The following is a 26451-nucleotide window of genomic DNA, read 5'->3' on the forward strand; positions in this document are numbered from 1 at the left end:
TACTGTTGTACGAGTGGCTGTATCTTTCCATGCTTGTCATTCTTGTGGACTGCAGGGTCCACAGTTTGATTAGACTGAAGATTGCTATTGTGCTTCCAATTGGATAGCAGGTATCCCAAACTCAGTATTATTAGATTTAGACCATAGGCATGGTTTCCAAGTCAATACCAGCTTCATTTCCCTTTTGTTATGTGACTCAAGTACATAGTATCTTCAGCTATAGGGATTTGCAATCATTCCTGAATAGTAACCAAAAACCATGACAATAGCCTAATATTTCAGGGTGTATGGAGAACCACTGTGCAACAACTCCAATAGAAGTCATCAATTCCTTGGCCTAGGAGTTTTATTTTTAGCCTGTGAGGTGCAGCATGTTTATTGTCACAAAATTAATGTCAGATACTAGACTGTGCAAGGATTTCCCTTTAGCACTGACCACTTCTTTTAGAGAGAGGCATCTCTGCTGTTCTTCTTCTCTAAGACTTGCTTTTTGGAGGATACAATCCACAAGTACAGATCCATGCGCTTTCAAAAATCTGTCAACATAGTTAACTTTCTAAGTGTCATGTGTAATAGCAAAGTTCTGAGTATAACTTCCTCTTTCTTGGACATTTTCTAGTTATAAAGTATAGTAGATATCTCCTTCCAAGGAGACTTTAGTCACTGGCAGATTTAGGGATGAAATTTTAATGACTAAAATTTTTATTCTGGATTCATACATTCATCATCTCAATGGATTCCAGGGACAACCAAACTAACCATGAAGCTAGGTACAGAGAAATCCTCATTTCAGAGTGTTGTTGTTTTAAATTCTCTAACAGTTCATATGAATTTATGATAACTGAATACATGATATGTAAAGAAATAATTCAATTTTATAAACAAAATGTGTGAAAACAAGAAACTGCTTCTCCATCTCTTCAATTGTCCACCCTCTCATTGTCAAATCAGACTCAGCTGAGGACCAGAGGCTGTGTGTCTCCTCTGAAAATATAATCTCATTGTTTGACCTTTATATTTGTCTGTGCATGCATATGTGTGTGCATATGTGCATGCATGTGTATGTGTGTGTGCATTCATGCAATATGGACTTGTGTGTGTGTGTGTGTGTGTGTGTGATATAATTCAGAGACAGGCACGATTGCTTCTCTCATTCTACCATGTGTATTCTGGGTTCTGTTCCCCGTCATAGGACCTAGGGGAAAGCACTTTTGTTTTACCACCCCTCCCCCATAATCCAGTCCATCAGTTCACAACTTATTGTATTTTGACTGATCCAAATTTTTATAGGAATACATGTTAGACTAAATTTCCTACTGCCCTCAGGTTTTGTAAAGGAAAGGAAAAATACACTCATGTTTCCAGCCTTCTATGTGTTTTACTTTGCCATTACCTGAACTGAGCTTTGGTTACATGATGTGGAAAATGTCTGGATAAACAGCTATCAAATCATGTATTTCATGAGCATTATTAACTAGTAACATTTTCCTCTGTGTTTTCTACAGTCGTTCACTGTAACAGCAGCACGATCAGACACAGTGAATGACATCATCAAGAAGTTAAGACCGTTGCTGGGAATACCTGTAAGAGACTTGAGCACTCTTTTTATTTGTTCCATGTCTTCTTGTGATTCATTAATATTTAAATAAGTGCATAAAATCACTGCCAAATACATGATTACTCTGTATGAAGAATTTCCATCTTCTTCCAACTTTCAAAAGTAGTCAACTGACTCGTTACATTAGTCTATATACGGCCTCTGCTCTTGTCTTCTCCCATGAAATTTGATCTCAATGATCAGCATGTGTAGTTGATCTGTACCACTAGTGCACAAAAACAGTGTATGCTGCACATGTCAATGCATATATAATGAACTGTTTGTAAACGATCATAATGTAAAGTTGTTAATACACATCACTAGATATCTTCAGGTGCCATTTTCTACATATTTTTTGTCATGTAAACATTTTTGATACTGATTTATTCCTTATGGACAGAGGTTCAAATTAATAAGGATATCATGACAGGTTTGATAGACAATTTCATCTAGAATATATCTCTAGATGTAAACCCTGTGGAATATTTGTATCGAGAATCTAATAGAAGATTCCTAAAATAACTTGTAAAGAGGGAAACATTTTGAAAAAGGCCTTGAATGTAGGGCGTTCATTCATTCAGTTTTAGTGTGTGTGTATACATATGTGTATAGGAATGTGCTTTTTAATTGTCATAATATCATAAATAGGATCTCAATATACAAGTAAATGTCATTATTTTCTATCAGGAACCAAAAGTAAACAAGTTATCAATAAGCCATACCTCTACTTAATGCGTTTTTCTTTTTTATCTCATGTGTTACTCTATCAAAATTCTATAGATGTTACATAATTTACATTGGCTTATTATATAAATCTCAAGATGATGGGCAATAAATCTGTTGTGGATCTTGTTATTTGCTTCTGGTTTGTTATGAAGGTTAGATACTTTTCTTTCTCTATGAAGAATGGTGACTCTCTGAATGAAGGTCAAATGCTAATTTCTGGATTTCTCCTCCAGGTCTCTCTAGCCTTTTTCTCCTTTACTTGGGCTGCTGAGGTTCCAAGGTTTCTAAGTTTAGCATTGTTCAGTCAAAGATATGGTAGGCATAAGTACACTGTAATAATAACTACATAAACATGGGTAATAGGTTGTCTGCACAGGAACACATTATGACAAAGCTCAATGTTCTCCAATGTTCGAAGGACATGGATGACAGAGACACTTTTCTTACCTGGAGACGGGGCATGGAGTGATGATTTATTTCCAGTGTCAGAAAAATGCAGCAGAAACCATACATTTTAAAATAATAATTCTGTTCTACCAGCAATTAGAAGGCAGGAACTTCAATTTTTGCAGATTGCAGAGGGAGCAGGTACATGGGACTCAGTACTGTTAATTCCCAATGGCAGACTCCTCTTACATAGACCAGAATTCTTGCCTGCCTCAATATATTCCAGTTTTAGGGATGCAGAAAAGGAAGAAAATATGTACTTCAACTGTGTCCTGGGAAAGGTGCAGTGTGACTTTGGGTTCTTTTGTTCCCCAGAATGCTGAGGAAGATTATCAACTGTGGTTCTCTGCTAACCAGGAAGAAGCACCAGGTCCACTCCTGGGTAAGCACCTGAGAAACATAAGCAGGCGTTGAGTTAAGACTGTAACCCTAAAGTGTTGAAGTTTTCATTGATTTTCTTAAGCTTAAATATTCATAAATGCAAACATTATACAAAATGTTCTCTCATGCATTTAAACAATACTTACAATACTTGAGAATTTCAAACATGAATAGTGTATTTACATCATTTCTGCCCATCCTCCCGGCCGTGTCTCTCTTAGTACATTTTTCTTACTCCCCTTCAATTTCATAACCTTTTAAAATTAATCTTGTTCTTTTGTTTCTTTGCTTGGTTTTGCGCGTGCGCGCACGTGTGTGTGTGTGTGTGTGTGTGTGTGTGTGTGTGTGTGTTTAGGGTAAGGAGAAAGAGCACATTTAGTGTGGCTCATATGGGTATGTGTTTAGAGATGAGCAGTTGGGACAGAAAATCCCCTATAGTTGGTCCATCCCTGGGGAAGTCAGATTCTCTCTGAGCAGCCACTGACTGTTTTTAGCTCTTCATCTAAGGGTGAGGCCTTATGAGATCTCCCCGCCCACAGTGGCTGTTCAATTGGTGCTGCCCCCTTTTTGAGTCTCATTTAGGGAATTATATTGTTGAGATTTCAGGTGTGCAGCTTTCCTCTCATCCACTGAAGATAGGATCTCCTAGAAAAGATCCTGGTTCTCTGCCTCTCACAAGCTTTCTTCCTACTCCCCCAGGAAGCTGTCCAACCTTAGGTACAACAATTGCATTATAGATGTACCAATGGAGCTGTGGACTCTACAAACACTTATTCTCTGACTGGCTGTGGATTGCTACATATCGTAAGCTCTCTGCATGCAACAATATCTGATCAGTCCAAAGATCTAAGAGCCAGAGGAGACCTGCAGCTCCTTTCAATGTGTGCTCATGCTCACCAAAGGTCTGTTTGGTCATTTATCACTGTTAGCATTAATCTATATTTAGTATTTTCTCTACACAGGACACGAGAACCCATATGCCATCAGAATGAGTGACCTTCGAAATTCTGCCTTTGTAGCAGTGGGGCCAAGTGACTACACCGGTTATCTTGATATCAACAAGGCAATCCGGGAGCTACAGTCCCCACATGTGCCAGGATTATTCATCCTGAAGCCCAAGGACCCATCCAAAGACCAGAGCAGTGAGTCTCCTACCTTCTAGTTTTTTATTTTACAGGTTCTTAAATTCTACTGTTCCTATTTCCCACCAGTAATTCCATTGTGACCTCACTGTTTTTCTTTATCTAATGAAAGCATATCGTCAATTAGGGAAGTGATTATGAAAGAAAAGAAATTGTACTAAATATTGTTTGGTTGTGATTGCTACTGTGTGTGCATCCAGCTTTTTTTTTGCTCGATTAACATCACAATTTATTGGTACACATGTCAATTGTGTCAATAATCAAGTTGACAACACTTTAAATAAATTTATTATATAATAATAACCTCATAACAGAATGAAATACACTGTTAGGAGTTACAGTTCTGGTAGTTTAATATTCTTTAATACAAACTGTATTTGGAACAATAAGCATAAAAAGTAAATGTGACTGGCAGAGGAAACAGAAGACCCAATAAGAGAAATCACTTACCCTAATGATTGAAAAACCATCTGCTTACCTTTTTAAATTAGAAAGGCTTCAAAGGAATCAGAATACCCTACTTCTTAAATGATTTGAAGTTACATTCCTTTAGATACAATTAGAAGGTGAAATGGATCCCTGGTTATTTGGGCTATCTTTGTGGGTTTCTTTGTTTTCCATTTTCTGTTTTTTTTTTTTTTTGTGACAGGGTTTCTCTTTTTGACATTCTAACTATCCAATAACTTTCTTTGTAGACCAGGCTGGCCTTGAACTCACAGAGATCCACCTGGTTTTGCCTTCTGCTTACTGAGATAAGAAGCGTGTGCCACCACTGCACTGCTATCTCCTGATTTCTAATGAATGCTTGGTTGACTTGGCTGGAGCTACAATAAGGGATGAGAGAATTAAAGTGGGGGGTATTAAAAAGGCAAATGAAGGGACTGAAGAGGCACCTCTGAATTTAAGAGAACTGGCTGCTCTTTCAGTGGTTGCGAGTTCAATTCCGATTTACCACGTGGTAACTCCTAGCCCTCTGTTATGAGGTCTGGTGCCTCTATTTGGTGCCCTCTTCTGGCACACAGGCACACATGCAGGTAGAAAACAGTACACATAACAAATAAATAATTACATTTTTGCATTAATGTGAATCAAATTAATTGTTGCAAAACAATTGTACACAACTTTATCAATCTTCCTTGGAAAGGAACAAAGTCTACATATAATTTTTTTCATCAGTTTAGCAGAGGCAACTTCGTAGGAGCTAGCATGAGTGGAGCATGCCACATTCATAAAGAAAAGCACAAATACAACATCTTAGCTGCTCTGAAAATGCAAATGATTCCTCATAAGATGAGGGGTCTTCAGCTGGGAACCTGATGGTTTCACTCTGTCCATTCAACACCAGAGACCTGAGATGACTTGTGTCTCTTGGATTCCATCTCTTCCTTCAGTGTGTCCTAAAGGAATTATAATAGCAAATCAAGCTAATTTTTGTTCTTAAGTTGTCATCTAATAGTTCAAACAATGGGATATCATTAACTAAAATTGTTTAAGGTGACTTAATTTAATTAAATCTAATTAATTAATATATAAATAACTATTATAAATTAAATTAATGTTCCTCAAGGTGGAAACATATATCCTCCTTGTCACAGCAGACTTAGAAGTGATCACATCTTCTAATGTCCACTATATCATTCTGAGTAGTTCTGAAAGAATTTTTGAGACAGCACTGGTTGTATGGTCTTTGTTTTTCTTCGTTGAGTAGCTGAACATTTACTTCTAAATCAAGAGACAGAAATAGATTAGGGTTACTGCTGTGATAAAGCAACATGACCAAGAGCAACTTTAATAGGAAAGGGTTTGTCTCAGTTTACAGTTGCACACAACAGGCCATCTCTGAAGGAATTCAAGATAACAGATTTTCTGCCTCTCTCACCCCCACACATAATAAAGTTCTCAGTCAATGCAGGAAGTCAGATCCAGCTGAAATGAAAAAGTATAACAACAGGGTATGTTTGAACAATGCAAACACTTGCAGGTCCTCCCGCCTAGAGACCTGAGTCAGAGGAGTCTTGGTTGAACTGGTTATGTGCTTTTAGTAGGAACAGGGTGGGAGACAGTGATGTGCTTGTTAAGGTATTGGGGTATTTTCTGGGTCTGGAGTCTGATACCTGTGATCTGGTCTAGTGGTCACTTTGGCATCTGGAGCTAAGTGTCCATTGTCTTGCAGGGGATTTTATGAAAGCACCCACTTTTGTGAGCACACCCTTCTGGCAGGAAACATTTGCAGGTTGCAAGCTCTAGCCAGCTTCTGGCTGGAAGTGGGAGAGTGAGAATCTTTCTGTCCCTAAACCTCCAGACTAACATAGGTAAGCTCTCAAACTGGTAAAACAAACAAACAAACAAACAAAAACAAACACCCCCGGCAGCAGGAGCCATGGCACAGTGCTGCTCTTCCTTACTTGCTCAGCCTGTCTTCCTACAACTCCCAGGACCACCGTTCAGGGGTGGCACCACCCACAGTGATCTGAGGTGCTGGACATCAGTAGTAAGACAGATCAGAACAAAGAGACCACAGTCTTTCCCACAGGCCAGTCTGTTGGTGGCATTTTCTCAAAAGAAGATCCCTCTTCCCAAATGAGTCTTGCTTATGTCAAGTTGGCACAAACTTAGCTAGGACAGAGCTTTCCTCTTACAGTATTTCCATTAGAGAGCAGGAGTAGAGTATATCCGGATGGAATTCAAAATAGTGAAATCAGTTTGGGAATAGAGAAACTAGGTTACATAGAGAATGTGAAATGTCTACCTCCATGTTTAGTTTCCAAATATTTGTTATCTATGAACTTATAGAAGTATCTTCCTGGATGTATGGATGTGTGTGCTTTTTCCTTTCCCTCCTTTAAAGATGATGGGTTATTAATTGCAGGAATGGGACTGCATGGACTCAAGACCTTATACCTGCCAGTGGCTGCTCATCCAAATACAATATAGCTAAGGAGGCTGTTTTGTTTACAATGCCAAAGATCACCTAAGTAAAGGCTAACATTTTAGAAACTTTTATTGACCATTCTTGAGCTATGCTGTGCTTAATGTCACTCATGGGTCGGTAGCCTCACTCATAATAAACTGTATTCAGCAGAAGATAAGAAAGATTTTATAAATTTTTTTGACAATTTTATATATTGTATGTATATCATAATTAATCCCCGACTCAACTTCTCCCATTTGCAAGCCTTTTTCCAAGCACGTCTGCTTTGTGTCCTCTTTATTTTTTCTTAAAACAGTTTTAAGCATTCAGTTATATTTTGGCCATCTACTATTGGATGTGTGGCCATCGGCTGTAATATGATCCACCAACTGGAGACAGCATCCTCAAAGCAAACTGAATTTCACTATTGGCAGATAGGAATTGTCCATAAACCATCACATGTGGGTGAGACTTTCTGCCCAGCTCCACTCCCCATGCTGGGATTGTCTCTAGAATATTGGGCTCACACATGCTTTGTCCATGTTGTCACAGCTATTGACAGTTCATGTTTGCGGCTGCTGTTTTGTGTAGGAAACATTGTTTCATTGGAGTCAGCTATTTCCTTCAACTCTAATAGTCTTTCTTCTCTCTTCTCTGCAAGTGTCCCCGAGTCACAGGGGAACAACTATGATTTATTGTCACCATATAGGACTATGCTCTACACAGCCTTTTATTCTCCTCACATTGACCAGCTGTAGATCTGTGTGAAATCACTATCTACTGCCAAAGAAGCGACTCTGATGAGGACTGAGAATTGGACTAATCTATATCATAAGTCAGTAGGAGTTGACTCAGTACTATGCACACATACTAGTAAAAAATAGTGATAATTTTTTGCTTAAGGCCTCAACCCATCTAGCTAGAGGTTATTGGCTCTGATAATGGTGCCAGATGTGTGTTCCATCTTGGAGACTGGTCCTTACTACATTCAGAACATGGTTCACAATCCATGACATTTGTGTCACAGTTGCACCACTGGGCAAATCTTGACAGGACACTTATTATCCTAGCTCACAGGGCTGCAGTGAGGTAAGGTTGATGATGGCTCTTATTCTCCAGTAGTGTACATAGCAGAGATGGAAGGAAAGTTCCAGATCTTTACCAGGTTGACTTCTTCATTTCTGTGAGTCAAGCATATGTTATCTCCAATAATAGGAGCTTAGTGTCAAGTTCTGGAAGGCAACCATTATCAGTTTCAGTAACCTTTTAGGAGTCTACGGGATCCACTGGCCAACAACTCACAAAGAGCATCTGATTTCTTTTTTTCTTTTTTGCTTTTCTTATTTTCTTTTTCTTTTTAACTGGAACCATGTTTGTCTCTATTTTATTTTTTTAAAAGGAAAACAAACTATATTTATTCATTTTATATACTAATCACAGTTCCCTCTCCCTCACCTCCTCTCATTTCCTCCACCTCCTGGACCCCATCCATTCCTCAGACATGGTAACACACATTACTCTGTGGAATGTCCAAGGCCTTCCCTACTATATCTAGGCTGAGCACATTATCTATCCAAAGAGAATGGATTCCAAAAAGCTGGTACAAGCAGTAGGGATAAATCCTGGTGCCACCGCCAGAAACCCCACAGTCTGCCCCAGCCATACATCAACTGTCACCCACATTTGGAGAATCTAGTTTGGTCTTATGCTGGTTTCCTCCCTGTCTAGCTGCAGTTAGTGAGTTCCCATTAGCTCAGGTAGACTGTTTCAGTGGGTATTTCCATTATGATCTTGACCTCTTTGCTCATATTTTCATTCCTCCCATTCTTCAACTGGACTTGGGGAGCTTAGATCAGGGCTCTGCTTCAGATATCTGCCTCTGTGTCCATCAGTTGCTGGATGAAGATATTTTCTTTTTGTTTTTTTTTTAATTTTTTATTGATTTTGTAGAGCTTTTTTCTTTGCTCTCCTGCCTTCCTCTCCCCCCAACTTCTACCCTCTCCCATGGTTCCCATGCTCCCAATTTATTCAGGAGATTTTGTCTGTTTCTACTTCAAATGTTGATTAGATTCATATATCTCTTAGGGTCTTCATTTATTGTCTAGGTTCTCTGGAATTGTGTACTGTAGGTTGGTTTCCTTTGCTTTATGTCTAAAACCCACATATGAGTGAGTACATATGATATTGTCTTTCTGGGTCTGGATTACCTCACTCAATATGTTTTCTAGATTCATCCACTTGCCTGCAAATTTTAAGTTGTCCTGAAGGCTGTACGTTATAAGTTGTTTGTATTACATTGTTAAATGAGCTGTACAGCTACAATTCCTTGAACAAAATGAGAGACATATGTACAGTATGTTTTACCAAAAGTAATCTCAAATTTGCATCTATATACAAAATTTGCATAGAAGATACGAAAGTCCATTCCAATATAAAACTTTTATGGTGACATTTAAGATAGTCACCAATCTGACTCCAGGGCAAGGCCAGTTCGGGCACCCTCTCCTCCATTGCTTATGGTCTTAGCAGGGGTCATTCTTGTGTTTTCCTGGGGATTTCTGTAGAGCCAGGTTTTTACTAGTCTCATAATGGCCGCCTCAACCAAAATATCACTTTCCTTGCTCTCCATCTCTGTCCTTCTTCCATCTTGACTGCTCTGTTCCCTCTAGTTCTCCACCCTGCATTCCTTCCCCCCTCCTCTTCCCCTTCCTCCATCCCTTACCCTCCTACTCACTTGCTCCAGATTTTGTTCTTTGGGTTTTGAGACAGGGTTTCTCTATGTAACAGCTTTGGCTATCTATACTGGACCTCATTCTGTCGATCAGACTGGTCTTGAACTTCCAGAGATCTGCCTGCCTTTACTGTCCAAGTGTAGGAAATAAAGGAGTGTGCCACTACTGCCTGGCTGAGTATTCCATTTCTAGAATGCATATTTGTTAGACAATTGGATCTAGAGTGAGAATTACCACCAGTTATTGGGTAACTCCACTTATATTATTTTTACATATGTATGTGTATATATTTACGCAGCTTCTACAATAGTTGATTTCCCGGTGGCTTTTCAAAAAAATCAAATGTTAGTTATCCTCCCAGTATTCACTCCTCATTGCTGCCTTCTCACTCCCACATCATTTAACATTTTTCCACGATTTCTCTTTCCTACTTTATATCATTGTGTTATAATGTCACTGCCTTGAAAATTTGTCTCATCATCCCTTACTAGTTTTCTGACTTCTAAGTCTATTCCAAGAGAAATACACACATCTGAAGACTTGAGTAACTGACTTAGTGTTGGTTCCTAGAGTCAGGATCCTGTGTAGTACCTTGAACAGTGAGATGAGGTCATTTAACGGTAAATACAGAAAAGAAAAAATGACCAGATAGATAAGAAATTGGGTGAAATTTCACACATCTTCTATAGTGTGTCCTATCTGTTCACTCTTAAATTATTTGATGTATGCAGCTTTTTTAAGCAAATATTATAGTACCATGTTGGGAAATCAGCAATCTACTGCAAGTAATGACTTCCTTTATTCCTCAGATTCCAAGAAAACAGTTAGAAGAGGATGTTCTTTGATAAACTGGATTTTTCGGCGGGGCCCTGACTATGTCCGTCTGGACTCTCCAGCCCCAAGCACTGGGCAGCCTTTTGCAAGGCCCCTCATGGATATTTATGAAGATGGTGATCAGTCTGCTCTAGTTCTGGTAAGCATATTTTGTCTTCTGTGGCCACACTATTTCTACAGAATAGAGCACTTTCAAATCCTTTCTCTAGCTGGAAGAACCAGTAACAACCCATGACTAGGAGAGAAAGCTGGTAAGATGTCACTTTTAAAGAAAAATAATACCTCTTTTTGGTTTTAATGATTTATAGAAAGAAAGAAGGCAAACATGAGAGGAAAATTCATCCTTGTCTTTTTCACTGGTTGAAGCAGTCACTATCTTCTGGATGATGGCAGGGGATACAATGAACCTGACCCTGTAAACTCACCTCTGCCTCATATCACCCTGTCAGGTTCTTCCTTGAACTCTGTATTTGTCAGAGAGGTCCTTCCATGGTCAATGATTGTTCTGAGAGTACATTTTCTTTTTTGTTAATTAATTAATTTACTAACTAATTATTTTTCATTCCAACCACGGTTTCCCCTCCTTCCTATCCTCCCTTTTCCTTTACCACCTTCACTTCTACTGTCTCCAAATCTTCTGCCCCATTTTCTTCCTGAATCTACACCTCTGCCATCTCCATTCAGAACGAGTAAGGCCTCCCATGGGATTCAACAATGAATGGCATATCAAGTTAAGGCAGGACCAAGTTCCTCCCTCTTGTATGAAGCCTGGACAAGGCATCCATAGAAATAGATTCCAAAGAGTGAACTCAAAGGTCATGGAGAGATCCTGGCCCCACTCCTAGGGACCCTAGAAAAGACCAAGCTATAAAACTATCACCCAGATGCAGATGGTCTAGGATGGTCCCATACAGGCTCCCTATCATGCAGGTCCAGTGTCCCTGCATTTCCACAAACTCAGGTCAGCGTTTCTCTGTCATGATCTTGACCTCTTTTGGTCATCGATACTCTTCTTCTCTCTCTTCAGAAGCTCAACACAGTGCTTGGCTGTGGATCTCTGCATTTGCTTCCATCACTGGATGAAGCCTTTATGTTGACAATTAGGATAGTTTCCAATCTGATCATAGCACTCTCTCCTCTGTTGCTAGGAATCTTACCTAGGGTCATCCTTATGGATTCCAGGGAGTTTCTCTGGTAGTAGGTTTCTTCCTAACTTCATATTCACTCCTTCTATCAAGATATCTCTTTCAGTGCTCATTCCAAGTCCATCTTTTCCCCATCTGGAACATCTCATTCCCTCATTTTCTCATCCCCTGTTCCCTCCCCTTTACCTCTCTATCCCACAAAAGTTTGCAGGAGATCTTACCTATTCACCTTTCCCAGGGTGATCCATGCATCCCACTTAGGGTCCTCCTTGTTGCCTAATTTCTCTATGGCTTAGGATTGTAGCCTGGTTATCCTTTGCTTTGCATACATTTATGAGTGAGAACATTCCATTTTTGTCTTTCTGAGTCTGAGTTACCTCACTCAGAATCATTTCTTTCTAGTTCCATCCATTTGCCTGCATAGTTCATGGTGTCATTTTTATTTTTGGTTAAGTAATACTCTATTTTGTAATATCACATTTTCTTTATCCATTCTTCAGATGATGGGCATGTAGTTGTTTCCAGGTCTGGCTATTATGAATAATGCTGCTATGAACATAGTTAAGTAAGTGTCCTTGTGGTATGATTGAGCTTCTTTTGGGTATATGCTTAAGAATGGTAATGCTGGGTCTTGAGGTGGAGTGATTTCCAATTTTCTGAGAAACCACCAAACTGATTTCCAAACTATCTATACACTTCTTCACTCAAATTGCTAGTAGAGGAGTGTTTTTCTTACTTACTCCACATTTTCTCTAGCATTAGCTCTCATTAGCATTTTGATATTAGCCATTCTGAGAAGTGAACAAAGGTATCTCAGAGTCGTTTGCATTTGGCATTCCCTGATAGCAAAGGATGTTGAACAACTCCTTACGTTAATCTTGGCCATTAGAGATTCTTCTGTTGAGAATTCTGTTTAAATCTGTACCCCATTATTAATGGGATTATTTGGTATTTTGATGTCTACTTTCTTGAGTTTTTTTATATATGTTGGATATTAATCCTCTGTCAGATGTGGGGTTGATGAAGACCTTTTCCCATTCTTCTGGCTGCCATTTGTCTTATTGACAATGCCCTTAGAATAACAGTAGATTGTCAGTTTTAGGCATTCCCATTTATTAACTCATGTGATTCAACATGATTTTTTAAAATGTGGCATTAATCCTTTCATCTCAACCAAATATATAAAAAATATGTTCCTTATTTTGGCCAATTTTAATTTTAAAAAGTTATTAAATTTTCATTGGAAATAGTTATTGACTATTCAACATCTCTCCAAGCACTGTACTTCATATCAGAAAGATAATGCTACATCGGATCAAGATTATCATATTACGTACAAGATTGTACTTGAAAAGCCTCAAATGTTTTATAAAGTTTCGCAATGTCCACATCTGCCTAATCCTACATTTGAGAATTAATAAAAAACTTTGTTAAGGTCTGTGTAGCACTCAAGGTTACAGAGTGAATTAGTGGCAGTATAGATTGCATTCACTGTGGTTTTGTGAGTCTGACAGCATCTTTCTATACTGAGAGCTATATATACTAAGACAGAACAGAAGAAAACCGAAGACTGGTTCAAATACATGTCATCACTAAAACATCCATAAATCCAGATAATTGCTAATCAAATGATAGAAGGATCAGGACTTACCATTTTATAACCATTTTTAATCAAAACTGAAAATGTAATCTGTGCATGTGCATGGTCAATATGCCCAGTTGAATCCTGTGTGAGGTACTCACTGTACTCAAGTTCATGTCTTAATTTTTTACTCCTAGTGGCCCATGGGACTACACAGGATGGCAGAGTTCTTAGAAAAAAATTACTTGGTTAAAATATCAACCATTCTCAAGAACAAAGCCCTGTGCCAGTGTTTATTATGTTGCTACTTTCAAAATATTCTGTCACTCTGCTTGCTTCTCTTGAATACAGATGAAATGCTGAAAAGTTAGTCTTCCTAAATGGTTGAAATCAGATATACTGCACAATGAATTTCTGAAATAATAGACTAAGTGAAGTAAAATTTTCTTTGAAGTCAGCAGTTAGCACCCTAATACCCAGAGATTTACAGCTATCAGTTTATAATCCACAGTCTAGAATGGAGGTGAGATTCTGGACTTATAGTCACACATCTGTAGCTCTATGATCTTCACATTCCTGATATTTCTTTGCTTGACGCAATTTGTCTAGTTGTTTTGGAAAGTCTTTAGAAACTATTGCAGTCAGAACTGAGGTAAGTCTAGTGTCTGAGAGGAAATTTGTACTAAAATAACATGTTTTTATTCAACAGTGACTATGAAACAACCTTTCTACCCAAGACTGTTAAGTGCCACAGTGTTCTTCACAAGGGACAGCTGCAGCAGGATGTCTGAGGCCCCATCTGGATCCATCCATGCAGCTAGCTCGCCATCATTATTTTCCTTCATTAGAAACTAGAATCACTGTAACCACATGTTACTTCTTTCTTCATTTATTGTTACTGTATCCTTCTGACAACTGTTTTTCAAAGTGCTGACAGGATTTGTTACAACTTGGTTTAAATCTGTCTGTACAGAAATAAGAGAATTCTTCAAAGAAAGAATCAAAACACCAACCACAAACTAAGAGAAGCATCTGAGTTGATGCTTCCTTTCACCTGTTCCCAATTGAGAAAAATCTATCTACCAAATATCTTCTGTTTTTCTACTTTGTATTATTTGAGTGTTATTGTTTATTATATGAATTAAATGTATCTGTTTATTTTGTATTACATTTATTTTTTATTGTTATAATAAATATTTCATAATTTGATGTCTAGACAGTTCATGACTCACATAGTTCTTTGCAGAATTCTCAGCTGAGCATTTTATCTGTTCTTAGCTGTGTAGTTCAGGGACGTGCAGTCATCTAGCAGCTCAATTGGGATTCACTCACAGTCTGCCATTTTAGCAGGCTAGTGAGTTATTCTCAACCTATGTCAAGTGAGTTCAGCTTATTTTACATGGTAGAAGAAGAGTTTTCAGAAGCTAGAGAAATTGATGTTTACTAATGTCATATTGATCAAAGATTATAGTGCCAGGGTCCAATCTAAAGTTAATTTAGGAGGTCCCTTAAAGATTCAATATGTGATCAACTACAAGAGAGGAGAAAAAAGACCTTCATTGCCTGGGTGGTGGTTGCAGGTAGGTTGGAACTGCTTGTTTGTTTCCTGGTCACCAGAGCCAAATAACCACACATAGAAACTGTATCAATTATAACACTGCTTGGACTATTAGATCAGGCTTCTTAATTAACTCACTCTTACATCTTAAATTAACCCATTTATATTATTTTATATTTTACCACGAGGTTCATGGATTACCAGGAAGGTTCCACACATCTTTCTCCTTTGGCAGCTACTACATGGCGTTTCCTTGATTCTGCCTTCTTTTTTCCTTTATCTGCTTGGAGTTCCTGCCTTGCTCTATTCTGCACTGTGGTTGGCCAAAGCAGATTTATTATTAATCAACAAAAGCAACACATATACATATTAACTTCCCACACCATTTCCCCTTTTCTGTCCAAATAAAAAGGAAGGTTTTAACTTTAACATAGTAAGATTACATATACAAAACAGTTATCAAGCAACAGTTATATCTACATTTATATTTGACAAATTTAGGAATATATTATCTATCCTGTGTTTGTGAGTCTAAAGTTTTATATTTAATTTATCTTTTATTATAACTGAGAAAAACTCTAACTACAGCTATAACAATTTATCTTTAACACTTCAAAACCCCAGAAGGATACAATCACTTTGGAAATCAAGATGGTGGTTTCTCAGAAAATTGGGAATCAACCTACATCAGGATCCAGCAATATCACTCTTTGTCATATACCCAAAAGATGCTCAATCATACTACAAAGGCATTTGTTCAGCTATGTGCATAGCAGCCTTATTTGTAATAGCCAGAACCTGGAAACAACCTAGATGCCCCTCAATGGAAGAATGAATAAAGAAAGTCTGGCACATGTACATATTAGAGTACTACTGAGTGGTAAAAAAAAAAAAGAAATCTTGAATTTGGCATACAAATGGATGGAAGTAGAAAACACTATCCTGAATGAGGTAACCCAGACCCAAAAAATGAATACAGTATATACTCACTCATTAGTGGATCCTAGCCATAAACAAAGGACATTGAGCCTATAGTTCATGATCCTAGAGAAGCTAAGTAATAAGGTGAACCCAAAGAAAAAATATATAGATCCTCCTGGAAATTGAAAGCAGACAAGATTACCAGGCAAAAGTTGAGAGCATGGGGATGGCAGGGAGTAGAAGGAAGGGAAGATGGGAAGAGAGGGGGGAAAGGAGAGGATTGGGGAGAGCTTGGGGGAGTGGGATGGTTGAGATGGAGGAAGGATGAATATGGGAGCAAGGGAGGAGATATCTTAATTGAGGGAGCCATTTTGAAGTTGGCAAGAGGCTTAGCTATGGAGGGGTTCCCAGGAGTCCACGGGGCAGATCCCAGCTATGACACTGGGCAGTGGAAGAGAGGGCGCTTGAACTGCGCTGTCCCGTAGTCAGACTGATGACTACCTTGAATATCACCATAGAACCTTCGTCCAGTGATGGATGGAGACAGAGACTGAGACCCACATCGGAGCACTGGTCTGAGCTTCCAAGGTCCAGTTGAAGAGCAGAAGGAGGGAGACGATGAGCAAGGAAGTCAGGACCACAAGGGGTTGGTCACCCACTGAGACAGTGTGCCTGATCTAATGGGAGTTTACTAACTCCAACTAGACTGGGAATGAATGAGCATAGGATCAAGCTGGACCCTCTGAATGTAGTTGGCAATTTGGGCAGACTGAGGGGTTAATGATAATGGCACTGGGATTTGTCTCTACTGCATGTACTGGCTTTTTGGGATCCTAGTCTATTTAGATGCACACCTCCCTAGGCCTGGATGGAGTGGGGAGGGCCTTGGACTTCCCACAGTGCAGGCTGCTTTGCCCTCTCTTAGGACTTGAGGGGGTGGAGGAAGGATGTGTAGGGGATCAGGAGGGAAGTGGGAGGAGGGGAGAAAGTGGGAATTTTGATTGATATTGCTTATAAAGTAATAAAAAGAGGAAAAAAAGAAAATGGAGAAAGCTCACATTAGTGATTTTACTGTACACCTGAAAGCTCTAGAACAAAAAAAAAAACAGACTCACCCAGGAGAAGTAGAAGGCAGGAAATAATCAAATTGAGGGCTAAAATAAATAAAATAGAAACAAAGAAAACAAAACAAAAAAATCAATGAAACAAAGATCTGGTACTTTGAGAAAATAAACAACATAGAGAAATCCTTATGCAAATGAATCAAAACACAGAGAGAGGACATCCACATTAACAAAATCAAAAATAAAAAGAGGGACATAACACACACTGAGGAAATTCAGAAAATAATTAGGTCATACTACAAAAGACTGTACTCCACAAAGTTGGAAAATGTAAAAGAAATGGACAGTTTTTTAGATAGATACCATATACCAAAATTAAATCAAGACCAAGGGAGCAATTTAAATAGACCTATAAACTGCAAAGAAATAGAAGCTGTCATAAAAAACCTCACAATGAAATAAAAGCCCAGGACCAGATGGTTTTAGTGCAGAATTCTACCAGAACTTCCAAGAAGAGATAATACCTATTCTCCTCAAAGTGTTCCACATGATAGAAATGGAACATTGCCAAACTCTTTTTATGAGGCTATAGTAATCCTACCCTTATAACAAAACCACCAGAAGACTCAACCAAGAAAGAGAACAGCATCACTCATGAACATGGATGCAAAAGTACTAAATAAAATACTGGCAAACCGAATCCAAGGATGCATCAAAAAAAATCATCCACCATGATCAACCTGGCTTCATCCCAGAGATGCAGGGCTGGTTCAATATACAAAAATCTATCAATATAATCCATCATATAAATAAACTGAAAGAAAAAATCATATGATCATTAGATTCTGCAAAAACATTTGACAAAATCTAACACCCCTTCAAGATAAAGGTTTTTAGAAAGATCAGGTATATATGGAACATATCTAAACATAATAAAAGCAAAATACAGCAAGCTGACAGCCAACATCAAATTATATGGAGAGAAACTCAAAGTGATTCCACTGAAATCAGGAATAAGACAAGATTGTCCACTCTCTCCACATCTTTTAAACGTAGTTCTTGAAGCTTTGGCAACAGCAATAAGACAACAAAAGGAGATCAAAGGGGATTTGAATCGGAAAGAAAGAAGTCAAACTTTCATTATTTGTAGATGATACGGTAGTATATATAAGTGACCCCAGCTGATAAATACCTACAGTAATGTGGCAGGATACAAGATCAACTCAAAAAAATCAATAGCCCTCCTATATATAAATGATAAAGAAGCAAAGAGGAAAATCAGAGAAACATTACCTTTCAAAATATCTACAAATAAGATAAAATATCTTGGTGCAACACTAACAAAAGAAGTGAAAGACCTACTTTAAAAGGACTTTAAGTCTTTGATGAAAGAAATTGAAGAAGATACCAGAAAATGGAAAGATCTCTCATGCTCTTGGATAGGTAGGATCAACATAGTAAAAATGGTAATCCTATCAAAAGTAATCTATAGATTCAACACAATCCTTATCAAAATCCTAACAAAATTCTTCACAGACCTTGAAAGAACAACAATCAACTTCATATGGAAAAACAAAAAACCCAGCATAGTCAAAACACTCCTGAACAATAAAGGAACCTCTAGAGGCATCACCGTCCTTGACATCAAGCTCTATTACAGTACTGCAGTAATTAAAATAGCTTGCTATTGGCATAAAACAGAGAGGTTGACCAATGGAATCAATTGAAAGACCAACATATTAATCTACACACCTATGAACACCTGATTTTTGACAAAGAAGCTAAATTATACAATGGAAAAAAAGAAAGTATCAACAAATAGTGCTGGCATAACTGGATGTCAATATGTAGAAGGATAAAAAAAGATCAATATCTATCACAATATATAAAACTCAAGTCCAAATGGATCAAAGACCTCAACATAAAACCTCACACTGAGCCTGATAGAAGAGAAAGTGGAAAGTTGTCTTCAATGTTTGGGCACAGGAGACCACTTCCTAAATATAACCTCAGTAGCACAGACACTGAGAGCAACAATAAATAAATGGGACCTCCTGAAACTGAGAAGCTTCTGTAAAGCAAAGAACACAGTCACTAAGACAAAAAGGCAGCCTACTGAATAGGAAAATACCTTCACCAATCCCACATTGGACAAAGGACTGATCTCCAAAATATAGGAAGAACCCAAGAACTTAGACATCAAAATTCTAATTAACCCCATTAAAAAATGGGGTACAGAACTAAACAGAGAATTCTCAACAGAGGAATCTCAAAAGGCCAAAAAACAAGGAAAATTTCAACATCCTTAGCCATCAAGGAAATGCAAATCAAAAACAACTCTTTGAGACCATCTTACATCTGTCAGAATGGCTAGGATCAAAAACACCCATGATAGCTTATGCTAGAGAGGATGTGGAGTATGTGAAACACTCATTCATTGCTGGTGAGAATGCAAACTTGTACAACCACTTTGGAAATCAGGATGGCAGTTTTTCAGAAAATTGGGAATCAATTTACCTCAGGATCCAGCAATACTGCTCTTGGGCATACACTCAAAAAATGCTCAATCTTTGTTCAACTATGTGTATGGCAGTATTATTTGTAATAGCCAGAACCTGGAAACAACTTAGATGCCCCTCAGCCAAAGAATGGATTAAAAACAATGTGGCACATTTACACATTAGAGTATTACTCAGCTGTAAAAAACAATGACATCTTGAATTTTGCATTGTAATGGATAGAATTAGAAAACACTATCCTGAGTGAGGTAACCTAGACCCAAAAGATAAAAATATGAGTGGTATGTACTCACTCATAAGGGGATACTAGTTACAAACAAAGGACATTGAGCCTATAGTTCACAATCTTAGAGAAGCTAAGTAATAATGTGAAACCAAAGAAAAACATATATAGATTCATCTGGAAATTGGAAACAGACAAGATCACCTGACAAAATTTGTAGCATCAGGGTAAAAGAAGAAGAAAGGGTAGAAGGGGAAGATGAAGGGAGAAAGGGAGGAGTGAGGGAATGGGGTAGTTGAGATGGAGGAAGAACAGAGATGAGAGCAAGGGAAAAGATACCTTGATTAAGGGAGCCTTTGTAGGGTTAGCAGAAACCTGACTCTAGAGAAATTCCCAGGAATACAGAAGGCTGATTCCAGCTAACATCCTAAGCAATAGAGGAGAGGGGGCCAGAACATGATTTGCCCTGTAGTCAGACTGATGAATATCTTAAATATCATCATAGAACCTTCATCCAGCAACTGATAGAAACAGAGACAGAGACCAGCATCAGAGCACTGGATTGAGCTGCCAAAGTCCAGTTGAAGAGTGGGGGGAATGAGAATATGAGCAAAGAGGTCAAGACTATGATGGGTTCACCCACTGAAACAGTCTACCTGAGCTAATGGGAGCTCACCAACTCCAGCCAGACTGGAAAGGAACAAGCATAGGACCAAACTGGTCACTCAATGTGGTTGACAGTTGCATGTCTGGGACAGACTGAGGGGCAACCAGCAGTGGCACCAGGATTTATCTGTATTGTATATACTAGCTGTTTAGGAAACTATTCTCTTTGGACGTATACATTGCTCAGCCTAAATATAGTAAGGAAGGCCTTGGAACTTCCCCAAAACAATGGGCCTTACCCTCTCTGAGGATTGGAGGGGGTGGGGTTGGAGGGTGTGTGGAGGGAATAAGAGGACGGGAGTGGAAACTTGAATTGGCATTTTATAAAAATCTAATAAATTTTGAAAAAGATTTTGTTTCTAATAAAGACACTTGGCAATAAAAGTAAAAATGAAAATAAAACAGAAATGTTATAGGAGGCCACTTACTTTTTTCCGGCTGCTCAGCCCCAAAATTTTCACACAAAAACCATATTATTTGCAATACTATATGGCCAATAGTTTAAGAATATTTCTGGCTACTTCATATCTTAAATTAATTCATCTCCATTAATCTGTGTAGCTCCACAAAGCTATGGCTTATTGGGTAAAGATCCAGTGTCTGCCTCCCACAGGGCTACATGGCTTCTCACTGACTCCACATTCATTCTCTCAGCATTCAGTTTAGTTTTCCCTGCCTCACTTTACTCTGCCCTTCAACAGGCTAAGGCAGTTTCCTTATTAACCAATGGTATTTGCAGCATACAGAGGGGAATCCCAAAACAACTCCTCTTTTCGGTTTAAATAAAAGGAAGGTTTTCACTTTATCATGGTAAAATTATATATACAAAAACAGGTATCAAGCAAGGATTACAATTACAATATTTATATCTACTTTATCTTTAATCATATCTAAGGAAAGCTATAACTATCTATTCTTCAACTCCATCAAAAACCCCAGAAGGATATAATATTACCTAAGTAAACAGGAAGTGCATTAGAAGCCACTTCCAAAACTCTAGAATTGACAGAGACATTTAACTGCCTAGATAGTCACTCAAAGTTCTTCTGTACCTTTGGGTATCCATCTTCAGCCTACAGGCCCATAGTATCCAGCAGACTTTTCCATGAAGCAGGAATTTCAGAGAGAGTTTCACTTATATTGGCAGTTTGTCAGTAACTTTCTTCTGTGTCTTGAAGAAAGTCTGGCAGACTCTTTCATAAAGCAGACCATCTCAAATGACCAAATGACCATCTCATCTTTAGGCAAGTTCAGACCACCATGTCCAGTTCACACAGTATAACATCTAACAGTAAAGGCAAGAGCAGTTTCTTGCCCAAATGACTAACAAATTCCATAAGGAGCCTCTTTGATACCCATCATTCTCTTGAAGAATATTGGTGCTGCCAGGAATAGATGTGTCTCATTGTCATGAAAAGACCTAAATTATAAAAAAAATTAACTTCCTTATTCTGAAGGTCTTTAAAAGATTTGAAGAATGCCTATCTATCTGAAATATATCTCTGTATATCTAGAAAACCTAACTACTATGACTACAAGCTTGCCTATTATAGATAATTATCTATTAACCTTTATTTCTTAATTATTCATTACATTTTAAATGAGCTAAACAAATACCTTCAGAGCAGAAATATATAGATAACAAAATTGACCTTAAATTTGTATCAACAAACCAAGATCCATAAAAATGTAAATCTCTATAGCATATTCCCCTTTGAGTATAAACAAACGTTTATAAACAATATTTTGGAATTTGGGTGTAGTTCTCTCCAAACTGCTTCTTGCTTTTTATTGGGCAAAGTAATATTTAGAGGTGTTCACAGTGACTTTTCAGGGATCTTGTTCCAAAAAAACCACATTAATCTAGAAGGATTTCACAGGTTCTCATCCCCTGTAGAAACAAAAGAAGAACCTCTTTTCTAAAGCAACATATCCTTATACCCAAATTTTGAAGTCAAGAAACCTTTAGAACATATATGTTGGTTTAGCTTAGCAGTCCATAGAATCAATTGTCTCTCTGCAGTTAAAAAATTCAAAGAAAATACAATAATATACATAATCCCAACTATCGGTGCATTTTCCATCTTTTCATGGCTTATTCTTTTACTCTATTACATTTAATATTTGTTTTATCTTTACTCATTTAATCTATGACTGTCTATACTCTGTCATTTAAAGACTTTATTTTTTTCTAAACCATTTGCTTTCTTTTATGACTCTCTATACTCTTTTTCTTTTCTCTCCCTAGCCTATGCACATTTTTTAAACACACTGTCTTATTTACAGGTCTTTTATGTATGAATATGTCTTTATTGTGCATATGTAATCCTTTTCTGACCCAGACAGCTTCTTAAAAGGCTCAGTGCTTCTTAAAAGCCTAAGCAGTGATGTTGCTAGGGCAAATATGGCTCTGTCTGCTTTCTCTGCCCAGTCCAACAGGGAAGAAGTCTTTTCACTGCCTCTGGGGCTGCCAGGTGGGAGCCGTCCAAACCACTTCAACTTTGGTAATGAGTTGGCCTGTGATTAACTTGTAGCATGCTGCCCACAAACTCTGCTTAAATGCTCAACCTCCTGAAAGAGCCAGAGTTTCTGCTGGCAGCATGGCCCAGAAAATCACTGTTTCAAAACTGCGCAGCTTTTTTTCTGCTACTGCTGAGTCAGGAAGACCTCTCTTAAAGGAGCTGTGTCACGCTGGCAACCCCAACAAAATGCTGACTACCAAGAAGCTGTGCTTAATTCTGCTCTTTTATGTCTAGAATTACTTTCTAAGCTTTCTCAGGTTTCATATGGATATAGTGGACCATGCTGGTGTGCCAATTTGATATAGGAGGCCACTTCTTTGTTCCCAGCTGCTCAACCCTGAAATTATCACACAGAAACCATATTATTGCAATACTATATGGGCAATAGCTTAAGCCTTTTTATGGCTACCTCATTTCTTAAATTATCCCATCTCCATTAATCTGTGCATTGCCAGAAGGTGGTGGCTTACCGGGTAAAGTTCTGGTGTGTGTACTGCATGGTACTACATGGCTTCTCAATGACTCTGCCTTCTTTCTCCCATCATTTAGTTTTGTTTTCTCTGCATAACTCTACTCTGCCCTATCAACAGGCCAGGGCAGTTTCTTTATTAACCAATGATATTAACAGCGTACAGAGGGAAATTCCCACATCATAGACAATAAATAAAACAAAGTACTTAAAGAGACAGAGTACAGACAGTCACAGTTTAAAGGAATAAGTAAAAATAAGCCACATAAAGAGAGAATATACATAATCTGGATTTTGTATATTATTGTGTTTTCTTTGAATTTTTTGACTATAGGGAGATATTTGATTCTGGGAGCTCCTAAGCTAAACCAACATATATATGTTAAAGGTATCTTGACTTTAAAATTTACTTTGGAAAAGAAGTTCCGCTTTTGTTTCCACAGAGGATGAGAACCTATGGTTTCCTTACAGATTAAAGATCTCTGTGAACCACCCAAAATACTTCACCATACAAAGAACAGAAAATAGTTTGTGAAAAACTTTGCCTAAATTCACAAAATGATTGTTTATAAATGTTTGTTTTCTTGTAAGAGGACGATATGATACAGAGATACTTTGCATTGGAATGGATCTTGGTTTATTGATACACATTTAAGGTTGATTGTTTTACAATATATACATGCATTTCTGCTCTTGTTTAAAGTTATTATGTTGTGCAGCTCATTTAAAAGTGTAATGTATAGTTAAGAAATACAGTTTAATAAATAGTTATCTACAATAATCATACATGTAGACATGTTAGGTTTTCTAATTGTATCAAGAAAAAATATATTTAAGTTAGATAACCTTCGATACTCCAAAGACCTACAGAATATGGCATTTAAAATGTTTTAAGAACTTACATTATTCTTGACAGTAATACATGTCTGCTTCTGGCACCACCAATTTCTTTAGGGAGACATTGAAGAAACTTGTTATACAATTTGCCTTCAATGTGGCAAGGCTAGATATTTGGACAAGAAACTGTTCTTACTTGGACTGCTTGACTGTATTCTGTACAAACTGGACATGGGAGACCCATAGAAAAATGATGCCTTAACTAGCCTAAGGAAGGTGGGGGTGGTCCTTCAGGGTTCCTACTTCATTAAATAAACTGCCAGACATTCTACAGGACACAGAAGAAGCAAACTGAATAACTTTGTGATTACAAGGCAAAAGAGATCTTCAAATTTCCTGCTTCATAGAAAAGTCTGCCAGAGGGAAGCCCAGGAAAGGAAGCTCAGCTTGCCCCCCAAGAACCCCTTTTCTTCTGCGGGGTCATAGGATCTCCCGACTCAGTCTGCTGCAGGGCAGAGGGTCTGGGGACAAAGTGGTGAGGGTAATTGTTGCAGGAGTTTCTTTGTCCCACTGAGTCTGCAACCAGCAAGGGCACCCTTTAGTCTACGAGGTCCCTGGCCAGTATGTGGCCCTGATTCTGTACCAGAAGTTCCATCCTTCTGGAGGGGTAAGTGAGTGCCCGGCCAGCCCCTGGCCTGATGCCCGGGAAAGGGGAGCTCAGGCACCCCTCAACCCCCTAAACTTTCTGTCCATTCAGCGGGGGCTTCCCCCCCAGCTGCTGCCTTACTCTTCTTATCCCAGCTTCCGCTCCCAAGCAGCCCTCTCCATCTGTGGGGTCATAGGATTCCCCAACTCAGCCTGCTTTGGGTCTGGGGGTCTGGGGTAAAAGTGGTGAGGGCAACTACTACAGGACATTCTTTGTCCCACTGAGTCTGCAACCAGCAAGCGTGCCCTTTTGTCTGCAAGGTCCCTGGCCAGCAAGTGGCCAGGATCCTGTACCAGAAGACCCATCCTTCCAGAGGGGTGACCCTACCAGTGGCCAGCCAGAAGCCCTGGAAAGGGAGCTTAGCTTGCCCCCCAAGAATCCCACTCCATCTGAGGGGTCATAGGATCTCCCAACTCTGCCTGCTTTGGGGCTGAGGGTCTGGGGACAAAGTGGTGAGGGCAACTGCTGCAGGAGTTTCCTTGTCCCACTGAGCCTGCACCCAGGGAGCATTCCCTTTTGCCTGCGAAGTTTCTGGCCAGCAAGTGGCCTAGATCGGTCCAGAAGATCCATCCCACAGGAAGGCATTTGAAAGAAGAGATGGGCAGACACCAATACAAAAATTTCTCCAACAATCTGAAAAACAACATGATAACACCAGAATCCAGCGAGCATACAAGAGGAAGACTTGAACACTCTAATCCAGAAGATGTAGAAGAAATAGACTTTAAATGTAACATTATGAAAGTGATAGTGTCCCTTAAACAGGAGGTGAAAAATTCCCTTAAAGAAATGGATGAGAAGAATAACAAAATATATGAAGAAATGAATAAGTCCCTTAATGATACCCTAGGAAACCAAGAAAATCAAATAGGTAACGGAAACAGTTCAAGACTTGAAAACTGAAATGGAGGTAATGAAGAAAGCACAAACCTTGGGACGGCTGGATAAGGAAAATCTGGGTAAACGAACAGGGACTACAGAGACAAGTATAACCAACAGAATAGAAGAGATAGAAGAAAGAATCTCAGACACTGAAGATACTATAGAGGAAATAAACTCATTGATCAAAGAAAACAGCAAATCCAAAAAATTCTTAACACAAAACATCCAGGAAATCTGGGACACCAAGAAAAGACCAAACCTAAGGATAATAGGGGTAGAAGAAGGAGAAGAATTCCAGCTCAAAGGCCCAGAAAATATATTAAACAAAATTATAGAAGAAAACTTTCACAACCTAAAAAGAATATTCCTATGAAGGTACAAGAAGCTTATAGAACACCGAATAGATTGGATCAAAAAAATAAGAAAACAAAAACAAAACATCCCCTCACTATATAATAATCAAAACACAAAACATACTGAATAAAGAAACAATATTAAGAGCTGCAAAGGAAAAGTTCAAGTAACATTTGCTAGAAGTTATGGCCATCATGGGTATACCTGTACAAATAAAAATAGTCAATGCTTCA

The 26451-nt window shown here is 38.5% G+C and overlaps 1 protein-coding gene across 1 annotated transcript in view; it reads left to right on the forward strand.

Moving 5' to 3' along the window:
• LOC125396785 (rho GTPase-activating protein 20-like) overlaps positions 1-14706 on the forward strand; it is a 28344-nt gene extending 13638 nt beyond the window's left edge. Inside the window, exons 6-10 of the mRNA XM_087900118.1 lie at positions 1506-1583; positions 3086-3152; positions 4114-4293; positions 10746-10909; positions 14207-14706. Of these exons, the coding sequence (XP_087756244.1) occupies positions 1506-1583; positions 3086-3152; positions 4114-4293; positions 10746-10909; positions 14207-14209 (492 nt within the window). The 3' untranslated portion in view covers positions 14210-14706. The remainder of the gene's footprint in view (positions 1-1505; positions 1584-3085; positions 3153-4113; positions 4294-10745; positions 10910-14206) is intronic.
• Positions 14707-26451: the final 11745 nt, after the last annotated feature.

The sequence above is a fragment of the Myodes glareolus genome, chromosome 21 (genome assembly GCF_982192425.1).
Source record: "Myodes glareolus chromosome 21, mMyoGla1.1, whole genome shotgun sequence".
Classification (NCBI taxonomy): domain Eukaryota; kingdom Metazoa; phylum Chordata; class Mammalia; order Rodentia; family Cricetidae; genus Myodes; species Myodes glareolus.